Source organism: Rhinatrema bivittatum, chromosome 6, assembly GCF_901001135.1.
Source record: "Rhinatrema bivittatum chromosome 6, aRhiBiv1.1, whole genome shotgun sequence".
NCBI classification, from domain to species: domain Eukaryota; kingdom Metazoa; phylum Chordata; class Amphibia; order Gymnophiona; family Rhinatrematidae; genus Rhinatrema; species Rhinatrema bivittatum.
In genome coordinates this window covers 296,998,394-297,014,646 of record NC_042620.1, presented here as the reverse complement: position 1 = coordinate 297,014,646, position 16,253 = coordinate 296,998,394, and the positions used below count along the sequence as shown (strand labels likewise).

General features: G+C 45.2%; 1 protein-coding gene across 4 annotated transcripts in view; it reads left to right on the top strand.

The window, feature by feature from the left end:
* The window catches only part of XPNPEP2 (X-prolyl aminopeptidase 2), a 128,566-nt gene that overhangs the window by 91,848 nt on the left and 20,465 nt on the right, over positions 1-16,253 (top strand). For all 4 annotated transcript variants that reach the window (XM_029607420.1, XM_029607419.1, XM_029607422.1 and 1 more), the window contains one exon: positions 382-458. In XM_029607420.1, the coding sequence (XP_029463280.1) occupies positions 382-458 (77 nt within the window). The remainder of the gene's footprint in view (positions 1-381; positions 459-16,253) is intronic.

Genomic DNA, 16,253 nt, shown 5'->3' with positions numbered 1-16,253 from the left:
TTCTTGACTAGCTTTTGGGAGCTAATACTCCCTTCCTGGTGTCAGGATAGTCTAAGAAAAAGATGATGAGACCAGTGGTGGCTAAACAGGAAGGAGTCGCAGGCAGCAGTACTTACAGACGCGGAAGGAAGGATGTCCAGGCTAAGTGAATACTCTTGGGTAAACCTTCCGTTTAGAGAATGGTAAATGTGTACAGGTGAGAGGAGGATATGCCCCGGAGCACAGAAAGGATTACGGCTGCATTGGTGCAAGGAGGTGGAGGCTCGCTGGAGAGCCACTGACAATCCAGCAGAGCTGTGGTGCTCTCTGGTCACTGCGGTTTATAGGGATCTAAATCTCAGGAGCAGCGAGTTTATGTTGCTGTCCTTTCATTTCCCCCAGAACCTGGATATTATCACGATGGAGAGTTTGGGATCCGTATTGAAGATGTGGTCCTGGTGGTAGAAGCCCAGACAAAGGTGAGTTGTATTCCTTTTTTTACAATGGGGAAATATGGAAATATTGGAAACATGGCAACGTTGTCTTTTTATATAATGAAAAGAAACTGCATCGGTTCAGAATGTGATGATAGGAACCCGAAAGCCAATGGGTATCTGGAAAAAAAAACAATCATGGTGATAGCAATAATTTATCACATCCCAAATCCAGTATTTCAGAAACCAGAGGGCAGTCTGCAACTCTGCACCAGGGCACGTTCCTGCTACACTTTCCTTTCTCTCTAGAGCAAGTGACCGTCTGTTATTTACTGGTCACAATAACAGTGAGGACTTGAAGCCGCAGTGCTAGCAAGAGGCTTTGAAATATCAACCTGCCTATTTTTTATTCTTTCCTCTTTCTGTCTTAAATTTTGGTTGGCTGTCTTTTTTGTCAGTATAGATATAGCCAGCCCATATAGTTGAGATTTAAGAGCACAGTCCTAAATTCTGCCTGTCATCCTGCTATTTCTCATTGGGCAGAGTTCAGTGGATCACAACTCAAGACTGACCCTAGATAAATAATCCAGAAAAATCTAGGGAATAAATAACAAAGCACTCATTTATTATTGTATTGACTAATTACCTATTTTAAGCTTTGGTCACATCCTAGAAAGAAGCTAATGTGACTCTGATTTGTTATATCTTTCTGTTTTTAATCTTTCTCTATTTCTCTCTCTCATCATCTTTTCTTTTCTTTTTTTTTTAATTCTTTATTTATTAATTTTAATACATAAACAAAACAATATCACTTTGCTTATACAGAAATATTGTGTATTCTTAATCACAAAATATTTATAAACTTATTATCCCTCTGCTACCATTTCAAGGAAATTTTTAATAGGTAATAATAAAATTAAATATCTTACAGAAATGGCCGTGGGATAAATTGCAATCCTTTTCCAAAACACTCTTCAGCTATTAAGAGAAACACAAACCTAGCAGATTAGATCATCCATAGGGGGAAGGAAAAGAAATCTTTTAAGAAGGATACATTTGAAAATATTATAGTTAAACTGGTGCACATAACAGCAGTGTCCTATTTACTTTCACTGGACTAGTGTGTTCAGTCTCCTGGCCTGTATAAACTCTTTAAACTGTTCCACTGCAAAAAATACAAAGCGCTCATTCCCTTTCGTAAGAAAACATTTACAAGGAAATAAGATTTTTACAGTATAACCCAGCCCTATAGCCTCTTGTCTGAGGTTCAAAAACCCCCGACGTCTGGCTTGAGTAGCTGGAGCTAAATCAGGGAAGATCTTAACTGCAGCCTCATGATAATTCACAGGATATTTCCTAAAGTATTGTTTCATCACAAAAGCAATATCCTTAACCGTTATAAATGAAACTAAGAGTGTTCCTCTATTTATCACGTTCAGTGTTGAGTCTTCCAAAAACTCCGTTAAGTTCCCTCCAAAGGAAACATTAGGGGTATTTCCTGAGCGTTTTGGCACAGGAAGGAAAAAACAAGTATTTATCGAAGGTAAATTAGTTTCAGCAATCTCCAGCTTTTCTAAAAGAAATTTTTTAAGGGTAGTGTAAGGGATTTCTCCCACTACCCTGGGAAAATTAATGAAATGCAAGTTCAAATGTCTGGATTTATTTTCAACAAATTCCATCCTCCTGGATAGTATTTGACTGTCTTTTATTGCTGATACTTTATATTTTTTAATCTGTTTTCCTTCCTCTTCCAGGACATTTACTTTTGCTTTCAACTCATCTACTTGTAATTGTAAGGCAGCAGTTTTTTGAGTGCTTTGCAAAGTAGAGGAATCCATTTTCACATCCAAGGAGTTTATAGCTGTGGCCATCCCGGCCATAAAATCCCAGAGGGAGTCTAAAGTTACCTGTGCAGGGCGCGCTGGTATTACAAACAGTTCCTTCCTCATGGCAGATTCCACAGGCACACCTTCTTCCAGGATTGCTCCGGGTCCGGTTGCTCCTTCCGCTCTCAGTTCTTCCACCGGGCTTGAGGTGGAAAATCCCGGTTCTATGCCATGGGGAGTTTCTGAAAAAGCCTCTGGGTTCAATTCAGACGCGATACTAATTGTACCTTCGTTCCTCATCTCCTCCGTTAGCCTCTGCACAGGCGGCGCCCTCTGTTCCGGGGTTAGAGACACCTCCCCCGCAGGCATGTACAGCTCCTCCTTGCCTCCATGCACATCGGACTCCTCGGTTCTCTGACTTAGCACTGCTGGACTCAAAAAGCCGGTAATCTCCGTCTGGATAGTCGCGGATGGTGGTAGTTCGGCTGGGTAAGTCCGAACTTTTCCCTTCCTTTTTGCGGGCATTTTTCAAAGGAAAAAAAGCAAATCTAAGACGGCAGAGCTCCCGCTTAGGTCTCAATGCGTGCAGCCATCTTGGTTCCGCCCCTAGCCTCTTATCATCTTTTCCTTCTTTTTGTCAACTCTTTTCCTCTCTCTTCTTCACCTTCTCTGTGGACAAGCAGGACAATAATCATCCCCACAAGTGGGAGATGTCATCTGATGACGCCGAGACGGAAAAGCTCTCTCAGAGCTCAGGAAATTGCAAAGGTTTTTCTGGGCATGCCCAAGCATTCCCACTTGTGCAAAAGGATGCCTTTTTGATCAAGCCGTTCATCAGACATTTTTTCTTCATATTTTTTCTCTTCTTATTTCTATTTTCTTTCACGTCTGTTTTTACATTTTTCTTTTGGGAGTCTCCCAATAAAGGTTATTTGTTACATCAAATTTTCACCAAGATCGAGTTCAACCTAGCTCCAGTAATCTTCACGATGGCAGATGGCTTCAAAAAATGTCCCCCCCACTGTTTCCACAGGATGTCCTTGTTTGACCAACATGACCTCTATGTTGGCTGCTTAGGACCTTCCCATGACATTTCTAAATATGTGGCCTGCACCTGAATGTCCCCCAGGGCCAGAAGACCCAGACGTTGCACAATCAAAGAATTTTTACATTTTTCTCAACTCTCCGTGACAGTGAAGAAGAAACCATCACAGCTGAGGGACCATTGCCTAAATCAAAAAAAGGGAGAGTCCTCTAACACTATGTGCCTTGACTCTGAGAAGTCTTAAGAACATAAGAAATTGCCATCCTGGGTCAGACCAAGGGTCCATCAAGCCCAGCATCCTGTTTCCAACAGAGGCCAAACCAGGCCACCAGAACCTGGCAATTACCCAAACACCAAGAAGATCCCATGCTACTGGTGCAATTAATAGCAGTGGCTATTCCCTAAGTAAACTTGATTAATAGCAGTTAATGGATTTCTCCAAGAACTTATCCAAACCTTTTTTGAACCTAGCTACACTAACTGCACTAACCACATCCTCTGGTAACAAATTCCAGAGCTTTATTGTGCGTTGAGTGAAAAAGAATTTTCTCCGAATAGTCTTAAATGTGCTACTTGCTAACTTCATGGAATGCCCCCTAGTCCTTCTATTATTTGGAAGTGTAAATAACCGATTTACATCTACTCGTTCAAGACCTCTCATGATCTTAAAGACCTCTATCATATCCTCCCTCAGCTCCAAGCTGAACAGCCCTAACCTCTTCAGCCTTTCCTCATAGGGGAGCTGTTCCATCCCCTTTATCATTTTGGTTGCCCTTCTCTGTACCTTCTCCATCGCAGCTATATCTTTTTTGAGATGCGGCGACCAGAATTGTACACAGTATTCAAGGTGTGGTCTCACCATGGAGCGATATAGAGGCATTATGACATTTTCCGTTTTGTTAACCATTCCCTTCCTAATAATTCCTAACATTCTATTTGCTTTTTTGACTGCTGCAGCACACTGAGTCGACGATTTTAAATTATTATCCACTATGATGCCTAGATCTTTTTCCTGGGTGGTAGCTCCTAATATGGAACCTAACATCGTGTAACTACAGCAAGGGTTATTTTTCCCTATGTGCAACACCTTACACTTGTCCACATTAAATTTCATCTGCCATTTGGATGCCCAATCTTCCAGTCTTGCAAGGTCCTCCTGTAAGGTATCACAATCTGCTTGTGATTTAACTATTCTGAATAATTTTGTATCATCCGCAAATTTGATTACCTCACTCATCGTATTCCTTTTATTTATATATATATATATATATATATATATATATATATATTGAAAAGCAGATCCCTGAGGCACTCCACTGTTTACCCTTTTCCACTGAGAAAATTGACCATTTAATCCTACTCTCTGTTTCCTGTCTTTTAACCAGTTTGTAATCCATGAAAGGACATCGCCTCCTGTCCCATGACTTTTTAGTTTTCTTAGAAGCCTCTCATGGCATAAGCACCATTCCTCCTCTTGTAAAGAGGGACAGAAAGTGTTCTCTTCAATGCTGAACATTCAGGAACCAAAGCAAACCCTGGTGGCAGCACCAACATAACAGCACATGGGAAAGTACAATCAGCACTCTTTGTTGTAGAAGTTTTCCCAGCACCATAAACAAGTAAAACCACCATACCCTTGTATTCACCAACAACTTCTCAGTGTCAAGGTACAAATATCAGCACCAACTAACTAAACAAACCAGTTTATTCCAAATCCACTACTACTAAGCAATCTATATGTAGGGCAAAAACCTCACAACTACTTACAATAATGTTTATTTTGGATCAGAATCAGCAGAATGACTTTCTTCATTTTGTCAAGACTCATGAATTCCTTTAATAATGGGGGGTTTTTTTTATCAGTTAAACATAATTGATTAGATATTATACAGGCATACAGCAATTGCTTTAAATGATGCAATACAGATAATTTTACAGTTTCTAAATTATGGCTACAGATCTCGCACAGATTTTTACCAATACACAGATCCTACCAGCTAACCAACCCCAGATTATTTAGAAGCAACTCTCTGACCTTTAAAACATTATTAGGACTTAGTCTGTTATTCTTACCACATTAATAGACAGTGACGGAAGCAGGGTACAGTCTCTCTCTTTCTCTCGCTTAGCAAGAAGCTTCTATGCTGGTCAGTGTCACTACAGGGACTTCAGCGTCAGCTAGCTGTAGGCTGATTACAGGAGAAAAGGCGGAGAAGCACGCTGGTTACACGATATAGGCCAGAAGTGTAACAGCTTCTGTGTAGTAATCTTCAGTTCAGTGATTCATCATAGGGATCTCTGGTCAGGGGGGGAGGAATACAGAAAGTTTCTGCTTGAATACCAGTGGCGGCAACGCTGGTCCCAAGGGTGTGTCTTTTGCTTGGCTGGATCCCGAGATGATATCAGGTACTCCCATCTCTTGGCTCAATGTCTGACATCCAGGATTTCTTTTACTTGATAGGTAACATCTTCTTCAGTGAATACCTCTTAAGGCTCGGGTAGTTTCCTGGAGGGCCAAGTGAGAACTAGAAGCTTCAGAAGAGAAACGTGGAATACATTGTGGATTCCTAGGGAAGCTGGTAGGTGCAACTGGTAGATTTACTGGCCCCTCCTACCGGGTGATTGGGAAGAGCCGGATTCGAATTTGATGGGTGCTAAACCAAACCTAGTCACCCGGTCTATGGTGCGCGTCCATTCATCTGGCTCTCTCCATAGCCTTCTGGAGCATCTTCTCAATGCGGACCCAGAGTTCTTGGAGCTCCTTGGCAGTCAATTGAGCTGCAGGTGAGGGAATAGTCAAAAGGATCGGCATAGGGAGTTGCGGCTGCCTTCCATAAACAATTGAAAAGGAGATGATTCAGTAGTAGTGCTAAAGTGGAAGTTGTAGGAGAATTCCACCCAAGGAAGAAGAGAGACCCAGTTATCCCAACGGTTGTTTCCATAAGCTCTGAGGAAGGTCTTTAATGTTCGGTTGGTTCATTTGGACTGGTCATTAGCTTGGGGGTGGTAAGCCGTTGTATAGTCCAAGGAAATGTTGAACTTTTTACAGAGAGAGTGCCAGTACTTGGCTGTAAACTGGGTCCCATAGTCGGAAACAATATGCTTGGGTAGGCCATGAAGGCACAAAATATGGTGCGTGAATAGCTGGGCCAATTCCGAGGTCATGGGAAGTCCAGGAAACGGGATGAAATGAGTCATTTTAGAAAAACAGTCGACTATGACCCAAATAATTGTACAGCCGTTTGAGAGAAGGAAATCCACCACAAATTCTATGGACAAATGGGTCCAGGGTTGTCCCACCAATGGCTTCTCCTGTTCGCAGGTGGGACAGGAGTCCACGTAGGCCCATACATCTCTCTGCATTTGGGGCCACCAGTAGTACTGCTGGAGTATGAGAGTTCAGGCCCACCCAGGGTGACCTGCAACATAGAAATCGTGGGACCATTTTAACACCTTTTCTCGGAGTCTGCATCATATGTCCATCTTCCCTAGTGGGATGTCATGGTGGCAGTCAGAAGAATCCAGGCTGCGTCTATGACATGCGTGGAAGCCTCGGAGATGTCCTCTACCAAGAAGTACTGGGATAGTGTTGGTTCAAATATTCTTGGTGGCAGGACAGTACCTGATCTCAAAAAAGTGTGCAAAGAATAGAGACCAGCAGGGCTTGGCGGGCGTTCAACCATTGTGCATGGTAGAGATGTTCCAAGTTCTTATGAATGGGTGTAAATAACAATGCGATGCTAGGCTCCTTTGAGCCAGTGGTGCCACTCCTCAAGTGCTGCTCAAGGACCAGCAGTTCCCTGCTGCCAATTCCTTAGTTGCGCGTCACTGGGGAGAATTTCTTCGAAAAGGAGGAGCATGGATGGAGGACTCCCTACTCCAAGCATGGATGGAGGACACCCCTACTCCAAGCATGGAGGCATCCACCTAGACTATGTAGGGCCACATAGGATCATGATGGTGAAGTCAGGATTCCCACAGGAAAGCCTCCTTCAACTCTTGAAAGGTGAGGATGGCCTCTGGTGTCCATATCTTGGTGTCTGCTCCCTTGCAGGTGAGGTTAGTAAGATGAGCCACAATCTGAGAGTAGTTAGGTATGAAGTGCCAGTAATAGAGGCCAAAACCTAAGAACCTTTGCAGAGCCTGTATACCAGTGGGCTGTGGCCAATTTTGGATACTTTTGATCTTATCTGGATCCATGTAGAAACCTTTGCTAGACACTAATTATCCCAGGAAGGGGAGGCTCTCTCTCTCGAAAAAGTACTTTTCAAGCTTTGCGTACAGTTTGTTTTCTCACAACCTCTATAGGACCAGACATATGACCCAGCAAAGAGTCTAGGTTCTTAGAGAAAATTAGGATGTCATCCAGATACACAACTACAGACATAGAGAAGATCATGGAAGGTCTCTTTCATCATCTTCTGAAATACCGCAGGTGGTTGCCTAATCAGAAAGGCATGAAGAGGTACTCATGGTGCCCGTCGTGTATTGAATACCATCTTCCACGCATCCTCTGGCTGGATTCAATTGAGGGTGTAGGCCACACAGAGATCCAATTTAGTAAAAACTGTGGCTCCCTAGAGGCGGTCAGATAGTTCGGAGATAAGCAGCAAGGGGTACCGATATTTCTTTGTAATAGCATTTAGTCCTCTATAATCGATACATAGGCGTAATGATCTGGCCTTTTTAGTGATGAAAAAGAAGCTAGCCCCAGCCGGAGAGGTAGAGGGCTGAATAAACCCTCTGTCAAGGTTTTCCTTGATATATTCAGTCATAGCTCAGGGTCTCAGGAATAGATAATGAATGCACCCTGCCACTAGGGAGCTTGGAATTAAGAAGCAGTTCAATGGCACAGTTGTATACCCTGTAAGAAGGTAAAGTTTCTGCCCTCTTTTTGAAGACGACGTCTATGTAGTCCATATACAGTGGAGGTAATCCCATGAGGGTGACTGCTAATGGCACACAGAGTAGTGGTTAGATAGGCTGCAGGCAAGTGCTGTGGCAATGGGGTCTCCACCTGGCCAGTGAAGTCCAAGTGAACTGCGGAGCGTGGAGGTGTAGCCAAGGAAGACCCAACACAATGGGATGTACTGCTTTATCAATGAAATGGAGAGCCAGGTCTTCCACATGTAGGATGCCAATGTGAATATGCAGGGGTGTGGTGGTCATTGTAATCAGTCTGGGCAGTGGATCCCCATGAATGGAAGAAATGATGAGAGGTGTCCGGGAGGTGGTTGACGAGGGCTTTCGAAATGAAATTTCCCTTGGCATCGAAATCAACCAGGGCTTATGTGGGAAACTCCTGGTCGCCCACAGTAAAGGTCACAGGGAGTGTTAATTGAGGAGCAGGAATCATGAAGACTAGGGTCACCTCCTCACTAGATCCTAGGGTTATTAGTTTCCCAGCCTCTGAGGACATTGTGCAAACTGGTGCCCAGTCCCGGCACAGTAAAAGCAGAGTCGCAGCTGACATCGGCAGATCCTCTCCTCGGGAATCAGGCACCCCTGACCAAGTTGCATCAGTTCTTCTGGATGCGATGAAGTTAGGGGCTGGTGTTGGAGGTAGAGAAGGAGGATGCTGGAACCTAGAGACAAGTGTAAATGGCCTGCATGGAGGATGGAGTTCCTGGGCTTGTTAATGGAGATGACAGTCAATCCTCCCAGCCAAATCAATCAGACCATCCAAGGACTTGGGAAGCTCGCAAGTGGCTAGCTCATCCTTAATCTGTGAAGAGAGCCTCTCCATGAAGATACTGTGGAGACTCTCCTCTCCCCAGTTCAGCTCCGTTGCCATGGTTCGAAATTCTATAGTGAAGTTGATCAAGGGCCAGCTACCTTGATGTAGGTGGAGGAGATCCAATCCTACCATGGCCAGCTGGCCTGTCTCATTGAAAACTAGCTTGAAGGCCCAGATGAACTGTTGCAGGTCCTGCAGAAGGAGGTTGGCTCACTCCCACAAGGGAGAGGCCAAGACCTTCCCAACTAACAGGGAGAGCACAAAGGTGGTCTTCACTAAATCCGTGGGAAACAATATGGGCTGGAGCAAGAAATGCATGAAACACTGGTTTAGGAAACCCCAGCACTGCTTCGGATCCCCTGCATACCGGGGCAGAGCCAGTACCCGCAGCATGAGTGATGCAGGTACCGCAGCAGGGGTAGGAGTTGCAGCCGAGGAAGGAGAAGCCGGCAGAACCACCGCTGCATCCAGGTAGGTGCTAAGCTGCTCCAACAATGCCGCCATGAGCTCCCAGAACTGATGCTGCTGCAATAGGCATCTTCGGTGCTAGACCTGGCTTGGCCTGGAGGCCCGAGGCATCCGCTGGGTCCATGGTCTTGGCAATCTGTTGCAGAAGTGGCCCGTTGGGCCGAGGGGGAGTTGGTGCAACCTGCAAGTAGGAGCCCTGCAGGTTCCCACCATCAGCAGGTGGATCTGGCTGAAGCAGAAGCCCAACAGGAACTTCATCAATACCAGCCCTCATTCCCCTTAGGTTGAGCTCTCGGGAGCTGGGGCCAGCTGGACTTAGATGCGGGCCTCTGTGGAGGTGAAGATCTGTTGCGTAGTAGATGATGAGGACCAGCACAGTAAGAGAAAGCAGAGTTGGGTCAAGCAGCATTCTGAGCAGGTGGCAGGTAATCAGAGTCAGGTTCACACTGTGGTCAGAGGTGGGCAGAGTACACTCAGGGTCGAGGTCCAGGCAGAGAGAGTAAGGCCAGGTGAAGGTCAGTCAACAACGATAAGAAGGCAAAGGTCGGAGGCAGGCGGAAGTCAAGCAGTGTCAAGTCCAAACCAGAGGTCAAAAGCCAGAAGTCCAAAACTGAGGAGACAAGAAACAATGGAGGATAAGGAGCCACAGGAACAAGGAGGAACACTGGGAGGCAGATAAGGAGGACCGACCAGCTTGATGAGGACGCAGGATGAAGACACAGAAGAACAGGAACACAGTAGGAACCAGGAACATACGTCAGGTGAAGAATGCTGGAGTGGAGAACGCTGAGGCAAAATACTACTCCAAAGAGGTGACCTATTGCCGAGGCAGGCGAGGTGGCCTTAAAGTTCCAGTCCGTGATGTCATCAAGTTGCGCCGTAGTAGAGTTCCCACTGTGGGCCCTTTAAATGCCAGCAAGTTGGGTGTGCACATGCTTAGGAGTGCTCCTGCAGCATTATTGGTGTCGGCAGCATGGGCCTAGTTTCTCCACACCGGATGGCCACATTCTTGCTGGGGAGGCTGGCCGCAAAATTGGAGATCAGAGTGCCGGGGTGTGGACTTGGAGGTAAGAGTGGCGGGCTGCAGGACAGACCTGCAACCCACCAAACGCAACAAGCCCCAAAACAAGCGCTGATTGTTTTGCTTCATATAATGCTGCAAGAACTCCAAACCAGGATGTGGCAAATGCCCTTGACTACATTACCAGTAAAAAGAAAGTTGGATCTCAAATACAAAGTTCATCCTGATCTAGTGCAGCAAAAATATATCTTCCTCATGAATCTATAGTAGTGGAATCAACTTTCAAAAGAGCAAAGTAGTCATTGGACTGGTTCTTTTCAACATTTTTGTGAGTACCATAATGGAAGGATTGTCGGGAAAGTATTAAGTATTAAAAAAAAAAAAAAATCCATGCTGAATAGATTTTAGGAAGTGGCGGAATATAAGTTTTTTAAATAAAGATTTGTCTTTTTGCTGATGATACCAACATTTGTAACAGGGTGGACAGCCAGGAAGGTGTGGAAAACATGAGAAGGGATCTAGCAAAGCTTGAGATATGGTCTAGGGTCTGGCAGCTAAGATTTAATGTTAAAAAATGCAGAGTAATACATTTAGGATGCAAAAACCTAAGGGAAAGGTGCATTATTGGAGGTAAAAATGATGAGGCAGGTGGCATCTTTTAGACTAATTTATTGAAGCATGAGCTTTCGAGGACAGAATCCACCGTCTATAAGGTGCCATCCTACTCTTGTCATTTTTGCTACACCACACTAACACAGCTATCCCTCTGAAGATTATTGGAGGTGAAATTCTTCTAAGCACAAAGGAAGCACAGGATCTGGGGCTAATTGTATCTGATGAACGCAAGTTGGCCAAACAGGTGGATAAAGCTATGGTAAAAGCCAGAAAGATGCTTGGCTGTATAGGGAGAGGAATGGTCAACAGAAAAAGGGAGATGATATTGCCCCTGTATAAGTCCCTGATAAGACTTTACTTGGAATACTGTGCACAATTCTGGAGACTGCACCTTCAAAAGGATATAAACAGGATGGAGTCGGTACAGAGAGTGGCTACTGAACTGTTCAGCGGTCTTCATTCTAAAGCATATGGAGATAGTCTAAGATTTAAACATGTACATCCTGGAGAAAAGGTGAAATACAGGAGATATGATAGAGACATTCAAATATCTCAAAGGTTTCCATGCACAAGAGGTGAGCCTCTTTCAAAGGAAAGAAGACTCTAGAATGAAGGGGGGTAGACTCAGGAGTAATCTTAAGAAATATTTCTTTACAGAGAGTGTGGTGTGTTACATGCACTGGCAGCGGCTCAGCCCCCTCACCTCTTTCAAAGTGATCCAGCATCTGGTCCCTCGTCTCTGGCGGCTGTGGGCTGCCAGCTCCGTCCTCAGGCCGCCCCTGGTACCTCCTGCTCTGCTGCAGCTCCTGATACTCCACGTTGGGCCTTTCTGCGAGGCCTGCAGAGAGACGCCATCCCGACCAGCACCGTACCCCTCCCTCGGCATGCGCACGCACAGCTAGTCTTTAAATAGGGCCCACAGCGGGAACCTGGCCGCAGCCCTGGATGATGATGTCGGCAGAGCTCCGGTATATAAGCCTGGGCTCTGCTCTCTCAAATCGCCTTTGCAACGGATCCCCTCGCTAGTCGAGTACTAGTTGCTTCTTCAGTTCCTGGTTCCCGATCCTGATTGCCTTCGTTCCTGTTTCCTTGTTCCTGCTCCTTCGTCTCTCCTCCGGATTGCTGACCTGGTTTGACCTCTGCACTGCCTGACTACTCTGTTGCCTCTCTCCAGCCCTGGACTTCTGCTTTGACTGACCATCCTTTTGACTCTCTCCTCGACTAGACCTCAGCCGTGCTTGCCACTGCTTCCAGATTGCCGCCAGCCCTGATCCCAGCTTGCTTAAAGACGCCTCTTCAGCTTTTCTCCTGGATGTGATTCATTCAGGCTTCATCCTGCTCTTGCTCAGGCGCCCTCTGTCAAACTGTGTTCCTTTTGGCACCAGGTCTCCGGGACTCTGCCTCGTCCACTACAGACTGATACCTACACTAGTTGCTGCCTCTGGGCTGACTTCAATCCACCCATCAACAACCACTGACGGAGGCCACCTAAGTCCAGCCAGCCCTGGCACCCAAACACTCAACCTGCGGGGAACGAGAGCTGGTATTGGTGAAGTGCCAGCCGGCCTCCGTCCATCAGCCCTCTCTGCCTGCCGACGGTGGGGACCCGTAGGATCCCTCCTATGGGTAGTGTCAACCCCACCTTGGATCAAGAGTCCACCTCTGGCACAACATGGTGGATGGGTGGAACAGCCTCCCAGTGGAGGTAGTGGAGATAAGAATTCAAGACAGCATGGGATAAATAAAGGAGATCTCTAAGGAAGTGATGGGAATTATAATGCTAAATTAATTGGATGGATGGATAGACTAGATGGTAGGGATGTGAATCGTGTCCTCGATCGTCTTAACGATCGATTTCGGCTGGGAGGGGGAGGGAATCGTATTGTTGCCGTTTGGGGGGGTAAAATATCGTGAAAAATCGTTAAAAAATCGAAAAATCGAAAAACCGGCACATTAAAACCCCCTAAAACCCACCCCCGACCCTTTAAATTAAATCCCCCACCCCCAAATAACTTAAATAACCTGCGGGTCCAGCGGTGGTCCGGAACGGCAGCGGTCCGGAACGGGCTCCTGCTCCTGCATCTTGTCGTCTTCGGCCGGCGCCATTTTCCAAAATGGCGCCGAAAAATGGCGGCGGCCATAGACGAAAAAGATTGGACGGCAGGAGGTCCTTCCGGACCCCCGCTGGACTTTTGGCAAGTCTCGTGGGGGTCAGGAGGCCCCCCACAAGCTGGCCAAAAGTTCCTGGAGGTCCAGCGGGGGTCAGGGAGCGATTTCCCGCCGCGAATCGTTTCCGTACGGAAAATGGCGCCGGCAGGAGATCGACTGCAGGAGGTCGTTCAGCGAGGCGCCGGAACCCTCGCTGAACGACCTCCTGCAGTCGATCTCCTGCCGGCGCCATTTTCCGTACGAAAACGATTCGCGGCGGGAAATCGCTCCCTGACCCCCGCTGGACCTCCAGGAACTTTTGGCCAGCTTGTGGGGGCCTCCTGACCCCCACGAGACTTGCCAAAAGTCCAGCGGGGGTCCGGAAGGACCTCCTGCCGTCCAATCTTTTTCGTCTATGGCCGCCGCCATTTTTCGGCGCCATTTTGGAAAATGGCGCCGGCCGAAGACGACAAGATGCAGGAGCAGGAGCCCGTTCCGGACCGCTGCCGTTCCGGACCGCCGCTGGACCCGCAGGTTATTTAAGTTATTTGGGGGGGGTTCGGGAGGGTGGGGGATTTAATTTAAAGGGTCGGGGGTGGGTTTTAGGGGGTTTTAGTGTGCCGGCTCACGATTCTAACGATTTATAACGATAAATCGTTAGAATCTGTATTGTATTGTGTTCCATAACGGTTTAAGACGATATTAAAATTATCGGACGATAATTTTAATCGTCCTAAAACGATTCACATCCCTACTAGATGGCCCATACTGTCTTTTTCTGCCATCATGTTTCCATGTTTCTCAGTCCAATTCACATTCTAGTGCCCCTCCAGGGAAAGAGGTTAAATTACTATTTTCCAGTCGGCAATATTTTCAACTAGAATAGCTGCCTATCCACTATATATGGTTGTGTACATGTATAATTCATTGCAAAAGTTACAAGACATGACCCAGAAGCACCCTTCAGACACCATGGATCATTTCACTCCTTTGCTGAAAAAAGCAGATAAATATGGAAAGCATCCAATTTGATCAGCCTATGATGCATACAGTATCTCATAAAAATGTTGCTAGCAGTAATTTTGTTCCGGGTTTGACAGTTGCTTGGCTTTGATTGTAAATATTCCTACCCTTAACATAAGACTTGGGAGTAACCAGCAAGGAGCAGCAATTACTACCCTTAACAGAAACATGGGGGGCAACCTGCACGGAATGGCAGTTACTACCATGAGAAACTTGCTGGGCAGACTAGATGTAAAGTGTAGTCTTTTTCTGCCATCATTACTATATTACTCTGTTACTTCCTCCAGAATGTCTGCTGTGCCATTGGAACCGTAAGGCTAGCATGACTACAGGCTTTGGGTCTTCATAAAGATGTTCACAAGAAATGTCCTGATTCTCCATGCACAGGGTGAAATCTTTTTGGTGACAAAGTTAAAGAAACAGTAGATTTTATTAAAGATCACTGCTGCATTCTCCATACCATGTCAGCAGCTACATCTGAGCAGCTATCTACAAGCAGGAAAGGTCAATCTCGGTATTACAGAAGGAAGCCCTATTAGATGTAAGCAGCCTTCCAGTGAGGAAAAGGTGTCAACACTTTAGCTCACTATGGTCTCTAATAATAACAAAGCTTTGGGTATTAGAAATCATACAGGAGAGATACTAGTTTAATTTCAAATACTCTGCCCAAAACAATCCTACCTCAGTTAGACATCAGTGACTGGCTATCCACTCTAGATTTCAAGGATGCCTAAACGTTTTTTGTTTTTTTTTTTTATTTAAGGGTTTTTTATATACCGAGGCACGTTTGCAAAACATCACCTCGGTTCACAATGTAACATAACTTAGCAACTAGCTTTACAATAAAAACATTAACAGGGAGAGGGTTAACAAGGGCAGGAGATGATAAAACGAGAATTATATACATATGTACAAGTTAGATTTAACAAGAGAGTTAAACGTATATCCTGATTCACAAAAATCACAGAAAATTTCTGTACTTCAACATCAATGGTCATTACTAATACCAAGTTCTCCCCATTGGCCTCTCAGCAACACCCAGAGTCTTTACAAGATGTCTTGCAGTGTTTGCTGCTCATCTAAGGAAGAGCAGTGTATTTTTTTTCCATAATTTGGACAATTGGCTCATATCCAGCCATACTCTTCAGGAAGATCATTCCTCCACACTTTATATGATGAATTTATTTATTTTATTTATTTTTAGTTTCTTATATACCGGTGATCCTGTATACAATACATATCGCACCGGTTTACATGGAACTAAACAATCACCTCATGGGTGAAATACATTAAAACAAGTTAACAGGAAAACGTTTTGGGGATGTTCATAAACAGGCTAAACTGTAACAGGGAATAAACTAAGGAACATATGTAAAGTGGTAAATAGGATTCATTATCAATTTCCCAAAATCCAATGTGGAGCTGATTCATATCATAGACTTCATAAGGACCCGCCTCATAACATACAAGGAAAGGCATTTTTCCCTCAGAAGAAAGCAAACTGGCCAATTCTAACCCTATCACATCAGAAACAGGTTTCTGCCTGCTACTTCATGAAAATGTTGAGACACATGGCAGCCACAGTCCATGTTATATCTTTTGCATGTCTCAATATAGTCACAGTGGCATCTAAAATCTTAATGGAACCAACACCTACAACCACTTTCCCACAGGGTGAATATATCCAACATTGTCTTCCAATCTCTGGCATGGTGGCTGGAACCTTCAAATATTTTCAGAGGTCAGTCTTTCCACTAATTCAATTTCAAATTACAATAAATTACAATAACTATAGATGCCTCTAATCAGTGATGGGGAGATCATTAGAATAGACCATCAAAGGACAGTCTAGGAAAGGATAGTGATCTATCTACACTCAAGAAACCTGGTCTCCACAGGAAATATTATTCCACATAAATCACTTAGAGATCTGCGCAGTCTTCAGTTCTCTAAACTA